At 41.1% G+C, this 17,158-nt stretch overlaps 1 protein-coding gene across 1 annotated transcript in view; it reads left to right on the top strand.

Moving 5' to 3' along the window:
- The first annotated feature begins 1,389 nt into the window (after positions 1-1,389).
- The window catches only part of RASGRP1 (RAS guanyl releasing protein 1), a 43,999-nt gene continuing 28,230 nt past the window's right edge, over positions 1,390-17,158 (top strand). The window contains exons 1-2 of the mRNA XM_082239940.1: positions 1,390-1,818; positions 8,950-9,125. Of these exons, the coding sequence (XP_082096066.1) occupies positions 1,784-1,818; positions 8,950-9,125 (211 nt within the window). The 5' untranslated portion in view covers positions 1,390-1,783. The remainder of the gene's footprint in view (positions 1,819-8,949; positions 9,126-17,158) is intronic.

Genomic DNA, 17,158 nt, shown 5'->3' with positions numbered 1-17,158 from the left:
TGGAGATGTCAGGGACGGAACCTGGGATCTGAATGCAAACATGTGCTTTGCCATTGAACTATAGCTTTTCCTCTCGGCCTCACTCTTCCTGGCACGAGCACAGAGCCAGTGAAGAGCTATGAGCACAAGTGAGTCTTTTGGAACCATGAAGATTTATTGCAACACAAGATTTCATGTAAGAATAAGAGTAGAATAAACCAGGAACAGAAGCTGGATAGCTCTGTTGGTTAGAGCATGATGCTCGTAGTGCCAAGGTTGCTGGTTTGATTCCCATATGGGAATTAATTGTTACTGTTCTGAATTTTATTATGTTATTATCTTCCTAAGTGGGTTGTGCAAACCACTACTCTGAATATTGCTTTTTATAGGGTAGGATGCCCTGGGGATGAGTTTATGGAACCAAAGGGGCAGCAGCCTTAAAAAGTTTGGGAGCCACTGAGTTAAATTAACAAGACAAAACTGGGATGATTCTGTTATCACCAATTATCGCTCTTGTGATTTTTTCTTATTTCCAACTGCATAGAATTGTCATACTGTACTTTTTGCTTTTGACCCCATACACCTGTCAACTCAGGGTAACACTTCATGCATCTGATGAAATAAACTATAATCCCCAAAATGTGCAATAAGTTGGCTAGCCGTTAAGGAGCCACAAAGCTCTCATTTTTTATTGATTTTTAAGGCACTAGCAATGCCCATAAGGATGCGGACAATCTCCCCAGACTAAATAAAAAAAATCCTTACAGTAGCACCTTAGAGACCAACTAAGTTTGTTACTGGTATGAGCTTTTGTGTGCATGCACACTCCTTCAGATACCAAGCATGAACACGAAAGCTCATACTAATAACAAACTTAGTTGATCTCTAAGGTGCTACTGGAAGGATTTCTTTCTTTTTTTTTGGGGGGGGGGGGGTTCTTTCGACTACAGCAGACCAACACGGCTACCTACCTGTAACTAAGTATATTGACAGAAAGAGCTCTTTGGAGCAAAGAAATGTGAAAGTCCGATCTCAGTCTTCCAAACCCTTTACCTGGGGGAAATCTCACGTCTATGAGCCTGCCAGTGAGGCTACTCTTAAGCAAAGCGCACGGCCCGGCAGGCTGAGACAGCAGTCCTATTAAATCCCACTGAAACAAGTGCAAACGTAGGACAGGACCGCTCCGCGAGGCGCCTTTTCTTCCCAGCAAAACGGTTTGGGTAAGCGCTACAGGACAGGCAGAAATTCAACCGGTGCAGCTTCCCCTCCCTCCCTCCCTCGCACCCCCCCGGGGTCTCCGCCACGTGACGCCGCTTTCGAAAGCCTGAGGGTCTCCCCAAACGAGCAATATATATATATATATATAAAATAAAAGGCGCCGGTCCCTCTCGAAGTCGACGGCTGCCCCAGAAAGGAGGTCCCTCTCGGGCGAGGAAGGAACGGGCTTTGAGCAGCCCTGATCTAGCCAACCCTCGCGCGCGGATCACCACCTCCGGAGACTCGCCACGGCCTCGGAGCACCACTTCCTCGAGCCGGAGGGAGGGAGGGAGGGAGGGGGGAGAAGTTCTGCTTAGCCCCGGCCCCGCCCCTCCCTTCCCCTCCGGCTCCGCGCTCCAGGCTGCCTTCGACTGCGCTGCTGGGCGAGCGCAAAAGTTCGACCTTCCCCGCCAGCCTGGGCGGCACGAGGGCGCCGGCGGAGACGGGCAGCAATGCGCGCGCGGCCAGTCGGCGCTGAGCTCTGCGCGCGCGGCGCTCGGAGGGAGCCTCGAGGCGACCCGGCGGGAGGGCTGAGGTCGGCGCAGACATGGAGACCGCCAAGAGCAGGAGGAGCCCGACCCTGTAAGTGTCCGTAGAGATGGCCCGAGCTGCTTCGCTCCCCTCAGCTGCTGGCGCACGTCTCGTCTGAGTCCCGGCTTCCCTCCTTTTGTTTTTCCGACGGGCATCTTCTTCCATCCACACGGTGGGCAGCGGGGAACAAAGACGCTTGGCAAGGCGGGGAAGCGTCGAACTTTTTCAGCTTGGGGGCGAGGAGTGGATGGAGTTTATATCTATCTATCATCTATCTATCTATCTATCTATCTATCTATCTATCTATCTATCTATCATCTATCATCTATCTATCTATCTATCTATCTATCATCTATCATCTATCTATCTATCTATCTATCTATCATCTATCATCTATCTATCTATCTATCTATCTATCTATCTATCTATCTATCATCTTCCCTTTCCCAAAGCAGCTGGACGTTTCTATATGGATGGTGGTGAGTGAGCTGAGAGAAGCATTAAAAACACACACCACGCACTTCAATTAGAAAAGTAAAAGGAGGACCAGCTGGTTCTGTATAAGGTTACTCCTTTAACCTAGCCAAAAATGTGCCCCTCTGTTTCTGTGTGCCCAAATGAGCAGAGCATCAGGAGGCTTAGGTCAAGGGCTCACTTTCGTTTTCACTAATAAATATGGAACCGACAAGTGAGGCTTTAATATAATTAGATCCCGCTCATGATTCTGCACTGGGTGTCCAGGGGGCTGGCGGTCCAAAGTTTAGGCGTTGACCTTTACCTTTAGTAAAAGAGTAGCCGACTTGCAGGAAAATATTGGGTGGGTGAAGTCAAAGTGCTTCCCTCCCCAAACAGGTATTGACCATGGGCAGCGCATGACAGTGCTTTTCCGTCATGAACAACATTTCAGTATGTCAGTGGAAGGAACAAGGTGGCACCAATCTGTTCCGCAGTGGTTTCCTTAGTAGGGAGCATGGGGGAAAGAAGTGGAAGTTCCCCCTTGTCTTCTAGTGCAATCCCAGGGCATAAATGTGAAGTCAGATTTGGCGGGGCAGAGGGAGCAACATTGGCAAGCTGTCTCAGAGCTTGAATCCTTCCCCCAAGGAACACAGGGAGAAATCGCTCCCTGCCACCACACAAATTGTGCAGGGTCCCCAAAACTTCTTACAAATAAATATTGTGAGCTACTGTATTTTTTGCTCTATAAGACGCACCAGACCACAAGCCGCACCTAGTTTTTGGAGGAGGAAAACAAGAAAAAATATATTCTGACTCTCAGAAGCCAGAACAGCACGCTGCGCAGTGAAAGCAGCAATCCCTCTTGCTGTTCTGGCTTCTGGGATAGCTGCGCAGCCTGCATTCACTCCATAAGACGCACACACATTTCCCCTTACTTTTTAGGAGGGAAAAAGTGAGTCTTAAAGAGCAAAAAATACGGTAATTTTTCTACCACCCTGTTGTTGTTGTTTTAAAAAATGCTTGCTTCTGCTGCTTGCTGCATTCAGAAGCATATTTGTTGTAGGACCACATAATTTTTGCAAAGGGAATTTGTAGTACAGTAAAATGAATTATAAAAAATATAGACAAACCCTTTCCAAATTACACAGAAGATACTGGGGACAAACATCCATCCTTGCATGTTCTTTACCCCTCCCTCTCTTAAGGGTGGATCTACACACCTTGGCTGTGTTCAGGCATAACATTAATCCATAGTTTGGTATTACAAGAATGAACCAAAGCTTCCTACTGCTTCCTTGCAGCTGTTCCAGAAGTGTGAGCCCAAGGCTCCCTGTAGCTCATGTAGTAATGTTAGTCCACTGTTTAGCATTATATATTGAGCTTTAGTGGGGTTTCTGCAATTGTCTGTAATATGAATGTGAGACCTGCACTGATGAGAATATAGATTTGATTTCTGTGGTTCTGTCTCACTATTAATATTCTTAACACATAGCACCAGAAAGGCATGATTTTGTGCTGTGTGGAAATGGTCAGTGCTTTTTTTCAGAGGGTACTCAAGGGTACACAGTACCAACACCTTATTTATTCAAATGTTAAAAGTATGGCACTTACTGTAACAACTTCATGGTGAGTACTGGCACCTTTTTTCCAAAAACAGAAAAAGCACTGGGTCTAGCACCATCTGACCTTTTTGTGAGATGCTAAAAGAGGCTAAGTATTTTTAGGAAGACTGATAGTCATGGTTGCCAGGAGCCTGGTTTCAGATTTGTGGTCACCTGTATGCAGCATGGAAAATCTGACCATTAGCTGATTATGAAGGGCAGAATGAACATTAAGTATGTTTAACGAAACTCTTGCACTTATAAAATGTGTGTTACAGATATGTGCATAGTATTGCTGCTGATGCCCCAGTGCAATATATTGCAGAAATCTGCCTCAATAAATAGATCACCAATCAGAGCTTTATAGGATGATAATACATTTGACCCTGCTGTTTTCTCCAAAAGGAAGTTCAAAGATGCTAGCACAACAGGCAAACAACATGAAACACCATCTAACAATAAAATGCTACAAGAAACTTGAAACAGACCTTCAGTTCAGTATTTCAGAAAATAACAGTTCGACTAAATATCAGTGCAAAATTCATGAATACAGCAACCTTTGTTTTAGCAAAAAATACACATTTATTTTTTCACTCTAGCAGCCAATATAATAAACGATTCAGATATACCCACCCTAGAACCATCAGAAACTAAGAGAAAGAATGAGTCACAACTAATTAATACAATAATAGTACAGGATAAAAAGAGTCACCATATCCCAGAGCCCGCTCTTGTCAAACCTACTCTCCCATCACAGGTTAATTCAGAGGCAGAAAAGGGGAGACTGTCCATACTACTCAAGTCAAACTGACAGACCCTTGTCTCTCCTGTGTTTGTGACTATAAACTCCAGCCTAGGGCATGTTTACAAGGCCCCAGTTACACACTTCCTCCAGAATAGTGAGCAGGAAGTCTCAACCACTTGTCAGGCTTGATGTTTCAAGCAGGTCTGTTTGAGTCAGCTGTTCTCTTCAGGTACATTAAAAAGTCAGGGCAGATGACAGTCCCTTACCCCACTGTGCTGGTTGTGGCTTTATAGCTGAAGCATGTTCACAACGACTTATGATACACTTCCTCCAGGGCAGGAACTTTCCAAGATTCATAGCATTCAGTACAATGTAACGGGTATAATTTACTGAAGACAACCCTTTATTCAGACTTAGTCAATTTTATTTTTTGACCCTACGCAATTAATGTCCAGGGACAATTGAAGTGACTTAGGGGTCTACAGTCTGACTGCAGTGTAATTTCTTTCAGCCTCTTCCCCTTATTGTCAGACAGAGGGAGCTTGTGGTTAGTTTGGGTCCCTGTACTGTGTGATTAAGGGTTTGTTTGTATGTTATGTTTTAGCAGTTCACGGTTAGATGTCGCCTGGTGTTTTTTTGTGCAGTGTGATTAATGTACTGCAACAAATATCACAGTGCTGTAAGACATTTTCATATATGCAAAACGTGAGCACTTACAGAGAAACCACAGGGTTTCTCTGAAGGTAATAATGGATGTAGTCGGTGCAGAGATTTCCTACTGATCTTATTTCTGAAGATGTGAGGACAGAAACTCCATGTGAGGCAGTGTTTGTAGGACAGCATATTCATTCGATTTTTACCGCATCTTTCTCTGCCAGTGGTAACTCAAAGTGGCTAACAGCATCAAAAGAAAACTAAAATTAATGCAAAACTCATTTAAAAAGTGGTTGGGTCTTGCTGGGTTAGTTCTTTCGGCTGTTAGCACTTGACTGATAAACCTTCGGAAAGGGACTGTTGGCGGAACTCCCCCCTCCCCACAAGTGAGCTTATAAAAGCCTCAATAGCTGATGAAGTGGACTGCAATTATATGATGTGAGTAAATATCTGATGAGGTGGGTGGTGGTCTATGAAATCTTATGCCACAAAACATTTTTTACTCTTTAAGGTGCCACAAGACACTGTGCTTTTCCTGCAACATGTCTACTTCTCTGGAAATCAGTAACTGAGATGGTTATAAGGTGGATCATCTCCATTGGCCTGTGAATCAGAAAGTGCTTTGCCTAGTTTTTGCTGCCTTTTCCCAGCTGCTGAGGCTGAAATGGGATGGGGAACCTAAACTGGAATTGTCTTTGGACTGCCAAGTGGAACTTTGGATGAGTGAAATGTAATTTCCTCCTTCCCTCTTTGCCTGGGCGTCATAAAATGATGAGAACATGAAGATGGGCAGCGCTGATGTGCAGCATTGCTCATGGCAGCAAATAACCAATTTAGTGGGGATTTTCAGTGGGAAAATGGTAAAAGGCAAAGGATTAATTGCCATTTTAACTACACTGTAGCCCTGATTGCTTAGGACTCTGTGCAGCTGATTTTGGCTGAAAATAAAAGGGGGGAAATGACAACACCATGGGAATCCACAGTATTCAAAGATGTGTTTAAAGGAGCATGCAGATTGACTCCTAGCTAACAAGCTGGAAAAAGCAGCAAATCACCAGTTCTAGATGATATTCATCTGACAGTTCTTTAGGGCAGTGGTTCCCAATCACATAAGTACTGCTGACCCCCTGTTTTTCAAAAGTCAAGGCATGAATTCCCTACTTTTGAAAGTGTTGATATATCTGTGGTAGTGTTTGGTATATGAATGGTGCCCACTGTACCCTCCAGCGTGTCCCAGTGCAAAACTGGGCTGTGTGTCTTCCGGGCCACACTCCAATGCAAGTCTCGTGACCTGTGCAAGAGCACGGCATCCAGAAACCTGCATTTTGGGGCTCCACAATCTCACGCAAGGCACATACCTGGCCATGATCTTGCACATTTTTTGCCACTGTGCTCTTGCAAAACGGAATGTCCCAGACAGTTGACGGGTATGTGCCATGGACCCTCTGTCCTAATTGTAACGGTCTTTGGCCTCTACAGATATGTATATATTTAAAAACCTAAATGGATGTTCGTCTTGGCAGAGCATTCTTCAAAATGTGGGGTGGCCCTACATTTTTAAAAGTTCAGAAACAAACATCCATTATTACTTTAGAGCGCTTTTCCAAAAAGGGAACAGATTTTGTCCCGTTCTGCAACAGTGTTCCCAAGTAGCGCGTTTTACATATTTTCCACAGAAGTGAATGGCAGCCATTCATTTGGAGAGAAGGTGAAGGACTGTATCTAAGTTCACTACAGTGGTACCTCGCAAGACGAATGCCTCGCAAGACGGAAAACTCGCTAGACGAAAGGGTTTTTGTTTTTTTGAGTTGCTTCGCAAGACGATTTTCCCTATGGGCTTGCTTTGCAAGACGGAAACGTCTTGCAAGTTTGTTTCCTTTTTCTTAAAACCGTTAATACAGTTGCGACTTGACTTCGAGGAGCAACTCATAGCACGCAGTGTGGTAGCCTTTTTTGAGGTTTTTGAAGACTTTGGTGATTTTTGAAGCTTTTCCAAAACTTTTCCGACACCGTGCTTCGCAAGACGAAAAAAATCGCAAGACGACAAAACTCGCGGAATGAATTAATTTCGTCTTGCGAGGCACCACTGTATATAGCTCTAGGCTGAATTTGGTCATGCTAGGTCATGGTTGGGACAGGACCCTATCTGAACTCCTGGAGAGCTTCTGCCTATCACTGTGGACAGTAATGAGCTAGATGGACCAGTCTGATGCAGTGTAAAGGCAGCTTCCTGTTCTCTGGATGCATGTGCTACCCTAATGACCATGCACATTCTACTCCATTTTGAACATAATGAGAACTGTTAAGAATAGGTCCCCTGTCTATTTGCATAGTTTCACCTTGGTTCTCTGGCTATTTCAGAGTATGAAAAAGGAGAAGGAACCCATAAACTGTTTTTTCTGCATATCATTACTTTCTAAACATAAAAAAATGTAACACAACTATGAAGGAAAAGTATATTGTACCAGAAATGGTGCGGGCATTAGCTTAATCAAGTTATTAAGATAGCCGTGGATTTTTGCACTGTTTTACTAGGCTATTTAAAGGTTTGTGCTAAGGAGCAGGAGGGTGAATTAATTTTTGTAAACCAGCCTGGGAATGCACTTGTATGATGGTATAAAAATACATAAAATAAATCTTCTTAAAAAAATGATAAGGTGTAAGCTGATGCAAAATTACTGATAGCTAAGGAGTCAAAGCAAAAATTGGCATCATCAGTTGAGTCACGAAGGTTTGGGATATAGTTAATTTACAATGCCTTTCTAAAATTTATGGGGAGATGCATCCGATCCATGTGACAGAACTGATCAAATCTCTATGAAATGTATCAAAATAATGGGTGTATTCCAAAATAACCTGGAACACTTGTTTTGAACCCCACAGAATGGGGAGGGGAGGAAGCATCTTGTGGGTACGGAAACTGGAGGGTTGAAGCTGCTGGCAGGAAAAAGGTTCAAGCACTTCCTCACTCTTCCAGATACCCATCTCTCAAAATGCCTTTCTCTTGCTGAGCAACTAGCTTCCAAAGTGGCTGTAGAAGTCTTATGGGTTTCAGGAGCTGCTTGTTTAGTCCTTGCAAAAAGTGGTTGTGGGGGAGGCCAGAGAAGTCCTAGTGTCCAGAACTTAGACGGAGGACCAGAGCTTGTTACTTTATGAATGTTCTCAAGCTGTCTTTTTGTTTGTTTGTTTGTTTGTTTGTTTGTTTGTTTGTTTGTTTGTATGTTTGCAATAGAAATAAGCATACAGTTTCCCAGAATTCTGCAGTTTTGTATTTACAAAATGTGCCACAGAAGCTGGACATTTATTTGAATTTTTTCCCATATAGTGGGATGTATTTTTTTGCTGCCTTGTTTTATTTGGATGAATTGAATTGACGGTGCAAGGTGTGGTTGTTCGTTTGTTTGCTGTTTCTAATGTATGCTTTAAAAAAAGTAATGGATAAAATGTCTTCACAAGAATGAAGAGGTCTGTGTGCTGCGAGAGCCACATGTGGCTCTTAGAATACATGGAGCAATGAGTACATTTGTAGAAGGGAATGTCTTCTACAAAACAGGGAACCTTATTTGATGCATTTTCTAGGTGGGAGGGGAATGTTTGAATAGCCCGATTCCTGTGAGCTTAATAGTCAAGCGTCTTCTTTTCCAACCTGCTGTAGAGACTGTTGTTAAATTTCTCACTTAAGTGTTGGTGCTCTCACATGTAATTCTTCTATTTTTTCCCCTTTAGGAAAGCTTCACAAGGATGCAGCATTGATCCAAAGGCAGCTGTTGAGCTGGAGGAGATTTGTTGCTCCCATTCAGATCTTGCCAGAACTGCTGAGTTCAACATAACAATGTCTTTGGGTCACTTAGCCAAGGGAGCCAACCTAGATGACCTTATTGATACTTGTATTCATTCTTTCGGTGAGTTGAGTGATCTGTCTTTAACTATTTTCAGACTGTAGCTCTGTAGCATTTTGGGTCCTTCGTTTTGCAGTGTGTTAGATATAATCAGGTGCAAGTACATTCATCACTGCTCTTACACTTGAGTCTTCATATGTTGTTATGTGAGTATCACTCTGTGTGTGTCCAGAATGTTTATCAGTGTTAAGTGCTGTCCTTGCAGAAAGAACAAGTGTGGCAGTTATCATCTTTGTGGAATTATTAAATCCCCTCCCCCTGTCCACACTTCTGAATAAATATTAGACACATGGAAATGCATGTAGACTGTTGCAGAACTCAGTTGAAATGTTAAAATCTGGGTATTGTTTCATGCTATCTTTTGGGAAAACTTGCATCTTAGCTAAATGAATGGTTGCGGGGGGGGGGGATACTGTCGTTTAGCACCAAAGGGAAATAATAGCTTTCTTATAAAAGAGAATGATATGAAGTAAAAAAGCTCAGTGGTATAGCTTTTACTTAGCATATGAATTATTCACTCCCCCCTTTTGCTGACAGAATACCTTTGAACAAATTTAGCATCATGCAACTGAATCCTATGGCTTTTACTCAGAAGTAAGTCCTATTGAGTTCAGTGGGGCTTACTCCCAAGTAAGTGTACCTAGGATTGCAGTCTTAGATGCTTAAAAATTTTACTATTTCTCACCAGCTTCTTTCTTAGCTTTGTTGTCATTTATGTTCATAAAATACACGTGAACAAAAGCCATTAAATGATAAATGTTAGAATTCTGATAAGGTGTTTTTTGGGGGGTGGCGTGGGGGATATTTCCAACACTATTGTTTATATTTGTAGTTCTGATGTTTTTTACGCTGTGCTTTGAAGAATTTGTACCAAGCAGTTCATTCATGCCGCATGAATTGGCATAGATTGTGATTTAGTGTTATCAACATACAGCTGAAGGTGTGCATTATTCCAGCTGTAGGCAAATAAAATGTGATTTTGTCTCTATATGTAGGAGGGAAGGAATAAATGATGCACTGCTTATCAAGTGCAAATGACTGGCCAAGCCATCTGAATTTTTGTCCATATGCATGTGCCATAATACACATTGATAGCTTTCTTTCCAGTAAATGATTTAGAGAAGCTGAATAGGCTTAGCACTTAGCACTCTACCTTCCTGAATCATGCTCCAAACAATGACTAATCCTCTCAGCACTTCTAGAGGAAAGTCATGCACATTATTTAGTTTCGACAAAGCATTTACAAAGCAAAATGCATATTGGGTGAAGAACTCATGCTATGGAACCTACTGTAATCATTTTTTGCACCCTGTTCTTGGTTTCCATAGTATCATATGTAGTTCATTGTAATGCATATGCTTGATTCCTCTGGGTTCCAGTGTTTTGGGGCCTGGGGACACATTTGGAAATCTAAAAATCACGAAATTCCCATTTCACAGAAGAAAAACCAGAGATGTTTTGACACCTCCACGCACAACAGGCAAAACACCCACAACCTCCAAAACAAAACAAAAAACCACAGGCAATTATCCTTCTTCAAAAAACCCCCCAGTAAAACCAAGGCAAGCCATACATCTCTGAAAAAAACAATAACAGAAAAAACTTATGGGAGAACCACCTCCAACCAAAAATCAGGAAAACCTCCCCCAACAGCCAAAGAAATAAAGTGGACAGAACACCCACATGGGACCCAGAGGCAATCTGGGAAAAGGGAGATATGAGGGTGGGGGGGGGCTGGATGCCTCACTTAGCAGCACAGCATTACCCAAGGGATTAAAACACACACACATTTAAAAAATAAGAAATGGAAGGTTCAGGGACTCTGTGTTGGGGACCCTAGCTTTATTCACTAAAAACTCATGCTTTCACAGTTACCTAAGCAAATGTACTATTATTCCTTTTTTTTAAATAAAATGAATTAGAAGAACTAAACTGTTGGTCCACAATAACACAGTCTGTTCACCTCTTTCTTGAAAGCGTGTTAAATGTATCAAATGCAAACTATCATTTAGGGTTTTGCCTTAAGGTGTGTTCACATTACCACTTACTACATCCAGTGTGCTTCCATCCGCTAATTTTTGAAGCCACATTCGCAAGACGTTAGCCACAACCCATAGCAAACCTGTAGCTAATTGATAAATATTGCTTCCTGGTGCACTGTTTCCGAAACCAGCTTCAATGTGTATGGAAACTGGATGCTGCGTAACCGGTAATGTGAACATACCCTTAACAGTTGTTGCGCCGGTAGAGCACATAAACGCTTAATGAAAGGAATTACAGGGGCAAGGAAACAAGAAGGCCATGTGTATCAGGTGAAGACATCTCCGCCCCTCTCTGATGCGAACAACTCTGTGCAAATGCAACTTGAAACTTGTGTTTCAAGCTGCTCATTTGAACATGGAAGTAGGTAGGTTATATTAAGTTCAGTGTAACTTTTCTCCAAGCAAATATGCTAGCAATTTCAGCCTAAGTTGTATTTCTGTGCATTTAGGTTTGAGTAAAAGTGAATAGAAATGGGCTGTGGAACGGAACTGCTTTAAATATGTTCTAGTAATGCTCTGAGGGAAACAGCAAGCAGGGATTACAAATTCTTTGTACTAAGGCTATTAAAACTTGATGCATTTTCATTTCTATTTCCTGTCAGGAATCTGTGGGTGTCTTGCCTAAATTATAGTCATATGCAGACATAACCTTTTCCAAGGTTCAACTTAGTTTGAGTATTGGGGACTGGACCACAGAAAACCAAAATTTCTTAATTGAAATAACAATTAAGAACACTGTCTGTTCCATAGATAGTGAAAGATTTAATGCTATTTAAAACTGATTTAATGCTATTTTAAGAATGTGCATTGTGTTAAGTCTCTTGGGAGTTCCTAGCACTTTTGAAACATCATGAATTGAAGGTGGTACAGCCAGATAAGCAGCTTTAAGGAAGTTTCTTGTTTACTTTTGGAAGGTATAAACATTGCATTGGAGATAGCGATAGGGGAGAAATTCAATCCAGTTTGCATTTAAACATGAACTTTTAAAATCTGCACTTTTTGAAACAACATGCAAACCAAAACACATTTCTTTGAATTTTGCAATTCAATTCATCAGTCAAGTAATGTGTACAAGGAAAGCACGTACTATGGTAAAGCATATATAAATTATATATGGTAAAGCATATTTAAATTATATAAGTTGTATATGGTAAAGCATATATAAATTCATATATTAGTGAAAACAACATTAAAATACATTATATTTGGGGACATTGCTTTGCAAAAATGTGCATATTTGGAAAAATTGCATGCAATGATTAAGGAAAATTTTGGATAAATTTGCACTGAAATGTTGTTGGATTTTCATGAGGACTTAAAAAAAAAAGTTGCAAGCCTATGTGGAAATGTGGAGAACTGGGGGGGGGGGGGAAGATAAACTGAAACTGACATATTCACCCAACCCTAGTTGGAGATCAGCAGAAGTGAAGGGAATAAAGATTCTGCTCTCCTGCCTCAAATAGAAGAAGTGATACGTTTTAAGTTAATAAAAGCAGTAGTCAGTGTAGTTGCTCTGTTGGTGTCAGTAACTTGCAATTATTGCAGTTCAGACCCTTAACTCTTAAAATATACAAAGGTTTTGATTTCAAAAATCTGTAATTGCATTTCATTTTCTAATAGAAATCTTTGTTGATTTTCCACAAATTATAAACATAACAATATTTCATTTTGTTGAAGTATAAAAAGGTTTGAACTGTGGTCGGGAGGGCAAATGCTTAGGATTTCCTGTTGAAATACAAACTCATTGTCGTTTAGACCAAAACTTGGCCGCCTTATAGATGCAAACCCTATAAGGTCGATAGATATTGCTTTGTGGAAATCTTGTCTTGGTACTTAAAATGAGTCCCGAGTTTACGCTTCCTGACAGTAATTTTGTCTAGGGTTTTTGTTTTTTGTAAGGGGCGGAATTATTGGACTTTACCCCCAGTATTGCATTTGCTGCCCAAATCTGAAAATAGTACAAATGTGATTTGTGAAGACAATTGTATTAAATTGTAACTATTGTGTTGGGATTGAGCTGGGAGACTAACATGTAGACCATGATGAAAACATAGGAATCTCAGATTTTAATTTTAAATGGAGATACTGCTTGTCTCTCATAACATGAAAACTAAAAAACAGGAGGTTACTGTTACATGTTTTTAAATGGCTCAGTAATGAGGTTTGCTTCTCTTAGCAGGGCATTGTCCTTCAGGTCTCCATGGCAATACCTATTTGGCATTGCTGTTCTACAGTTTTTGTAGCTAGGGAAAGGTTGCTGGGTCTTTCAGCAACACCCATGTAATTGAAGTAGAGCAAGGACTTGGCAGAAGGCAAACTAGCTATGCTCCCTACAAGGTTAACCTTAGTTAATGTGGCAGGTGGTAGAAGGGACTGGATGTCTCTGCGTAGGGTGCTCTTTGTGTAAGGTGGGTCATGGACGACAAAGATACTTGTGTGTGAATATACCACAGACAGGTGCCTTTGTCATCCAAAGTACCGTACAATTGCCTCTCTAGCTAGTTTCTTGTTTCTAATGTATTTAAATAATTTGTTATTGTTGGGTATAGTGTTTTAAATAATGTGCTCCTTGAATTCTTTTGTTTGCATTCCTTATTGTCTGCTTGCACTGCTTTTGCCAAAGGTTGCATTCCTTTTTGTTCTCATTTGGACAAGACATACCTTTTCTGAAGTTAGCTGCCTTGTCCCTAATAGCTTCCTTGACTCTAGTCATTAGCCATGCTGGCATTCTCTTGGTCTTGTTGGCACCTTTCCTAATCTGTGTTATTGATGTAATTTTGAATAACCAACAAGCATTCTGGAGAGATTTGATTTCCCCTTTCAACTTCCTTTTTACCAATCCCACATTTTTTAGAAGTGTGTTCATGTTGAATTTTCTTAACAGTTGTCTCTGCTTGTATGTATGTTGAATTTTGGGGAGGTGACTGTAGTGCTAGCAGTCAGTTCAGCAACGTTACATGTTGTACCAGGTTCTTAGCACCACTTAAGATTAAGCCCAGCATGTTGTGGCTGGGCCATGCATGTGCCCTGTCTGTATGAGGATAATTGAAGTCACTCATTACTACATCATTTTGCCCTGTGAATACCTGTGGAGTTCATCCTACATCTCAAGATGAGCATTTTGGCCAGGCAATTGGCAGTACATTCCCAGTACTAAATTACTCATGGGACCCATTAGTGCCATCCCCAATGATTCTGTGTAGGTGTATTCCCTTTTTGAGATTGTTGAACTCTGTGCCCTCTTTGATGTAAAAAAAGACACCACATCCAGTGTGCTCCATCCCTGACCTTTCAGTAGAGTTGGATTCAGAGATACCTTATCATTAATGTCCGTTCCACAAAGTTTCCATTCTGCACACCATATTTGATCTGAGCTTTAAAACCAACCACTCCAGCTTGCCCACTTTTTCTCAGAGGCTTCTAGCATATAAGCATCTGTGCATAGTATCTCTTTCCAGATGTCCCTGGCATGGGTGTTCTACCTTACGCCACTTTAGCCTCTTTGAATTGCTATCATTATTTTTCTTGAAATAATTTGTATACTGCCTTTCATTTCAGGAAGGAATACTAAGGCAGTTTGTATCCTCCTGCACTGTCATTGCCTAGTTGTACCCTTCTCCCATGTGGAAAAGCGTAAACATTTTCATTTACGTCCCTGAGAGATGATTGATCCCATACAGAATATTCCCCATCTCCTCACGTCAGCTTTTCCTTAACAATCAATTTATAAGCTAGCTCTGCCACCTCCCCCCCACCCCTATTTTAAATGCCAACAGTGAGGCCCTGTCCCATTTCTACAGGCCCTGCTTTCCTTGGTGTCTAATAAATCCAAACCCAACCTCCCAATGCCACCATCTTATCCACGCATTGAGACTTCTCACCCTTGCCTGCCTAGATGGCCCCACTCATGTAAAGGTTAGCATTTCAAGGAAATTATCTTGAACTTATCAGCGCTATCTTTCTACCTGAATTTTGCTTCCAGGACTGCATGTCTACGTTTCCCCATGTCACTCGAGCCAATGTGCACCATGACCACAGGACTCTTCCTCGGTCCTATCTACTAGGATAGCTAGATGATATGCAACATCTGCAACCTTTACACGAACCAAGCAAGTCACTGTGGTTTGTAGGCCTGTCATAAACTCTGGAGTAGTACCCTTGGCATGGGAGGATATCTGTTCTCCGCTCTCCCCCCAATAGGTTCCTTCTAAGGCATCATTTCCTTCTTCCTTAGAGTGATGCCCTTTCCCCAGTGACTCTCATTTTCTATTTCAGCACAGGAACTGACACCCTGGGAGTGGTGACACCTCTGCCATGCCCCTGAACACTTGGTTTGCCAACTGGTCTGAATTTCTCCAGGCCAGCCAAACATGTTGATTGCACCAAGCACAGGGCACATAAATGTACCTGTGACATTCTGCACACAGAATACTGGAAAGCCCCCCCCCCACCTCTGCTGGTTCTCTACCTGCATGCTTTTTGTAGGTTCCTTGAGTTACTTTATTTGGATGCTTGGGATTTGTTAGGTCAAAGAGAGAAGGGGCAGACTAGACTCCTCAGCCTGTTGCCAAACTGACAACTCTCTGACTCACTTGTTCCCTTGACACTTTGTGACTGGGGTCAAGAGATTTCATCAGCAAGGGTTCCCCTCTTAAATTCAGAATCACTGTCTCTTGCTGCATTTAGATTTTCAAGATATATTCATAACTGGCAGGTCTCTTTAAAACGGTACTGCATGTTTCAACCATCATTCCTTTGCTAAAAAAAAGTAATTTTGAATTCTTGACCTAGGCCTTTATTTTGCGGGTAGAACTACAGGGTTTCTCGTCAGGCTGGGTCTATACTTGCTCCCCGTGATTTCAGAGACATGAAATATGGTATCAGCATGGTTTATTTTTCACTTCAAAATGCATCTTAAATAATTTAATATATTTAAAAAAACAAAACAAAAAACCCCAGTTTTTGGTCTTTTATCTTTAAGGATAAACAAGACCATTATACTTTTTGTCATAGTACTTCAGATTACCTAATAAACTGCTATAATATAATTAATTAAATGTATTTGCAAGAGTGAAAATGTATCAGTTTCCCAATAAACAGCTGCAATTTAATTTCATTCATACAGACCCTTAACAAATTGCAAAAATAAGTCAACGTAGTTTGTGTTATATAACTTTGGACTTAATATAGGAACAAATTATTTACCTTTTGCTTCTTTTATCTTTCAATAGATATCATATCTGTCTTCTAAATATGTACGTATATTAAAGCATCTTTGCCCTGAACTGTACATCATGGATTTTATTCCCCCCAAATGTTCACATGTTAAGATTTACTGTTTTGTATTAAAATGAGATTAATCTTTGTGCCATTAACTCATCCTAGTGTAATTGTGGCATAAAAGCTTTTATGTTGCTTGGCAACTGAAATGAAGTTAATAGGGAAGTAATCACATTACAGGAACAGAAGACTTGTTTAGAACCCTTTAGAATGCTAATTTGCTAACTCGAGCTGATTGTGTTTAACTAATGTAAAACAGCTATCTATAAATATGAACGTTCAGCCTTAATTGTTTTAAAAACAGTGTAAAATGGTGAACAACTTTGTTGGCAATGAGCTGTAACTGCTAACATTTACCAAAGAATTAATATATAGTCAATGAAAACTGCTGGGGGAAAAATTGTGATTTTCAGTGTTTTGAATTTTTTGGATAGAAAGTATTTTCTGCTGTATGGAGTATATTTGTCAGTTTATTGTTCAGATAAATATAGTCAAACAGCCCTTCCATACTGCAGACACAATGTAATGAAGCAACCCACCAAAAATATCAAAAAGGAGGGGGAAGGAGACAAAATAGCAATCTCCCCCCAAAACATGCTGCTCCAAATTTATTTTATTTATTTTTTAAATTTGTTTACTACTCTGAAGATCAAAGGGCAGTTCACAACATAAAAATACAGAATGAGAACACAAAATACATAATAAAACAAAAAC

This window comes from Podarcis vaucheri, assembly GCF_965113315.1.
Source record: "Podarcis vaucheri genome assembly, chromosome: 1".
NCBI lineage: Eukaryota > Metazoa > Chordata > Lepidosauria > Squamata > Lacertidae > Podarcis > Podarcis vaucheri.
The sequence above is the reverse complement of the archived record's forward strand: the minus strand, read 5'-3'. Positions and strand labels throughout refer to the sequence as shown.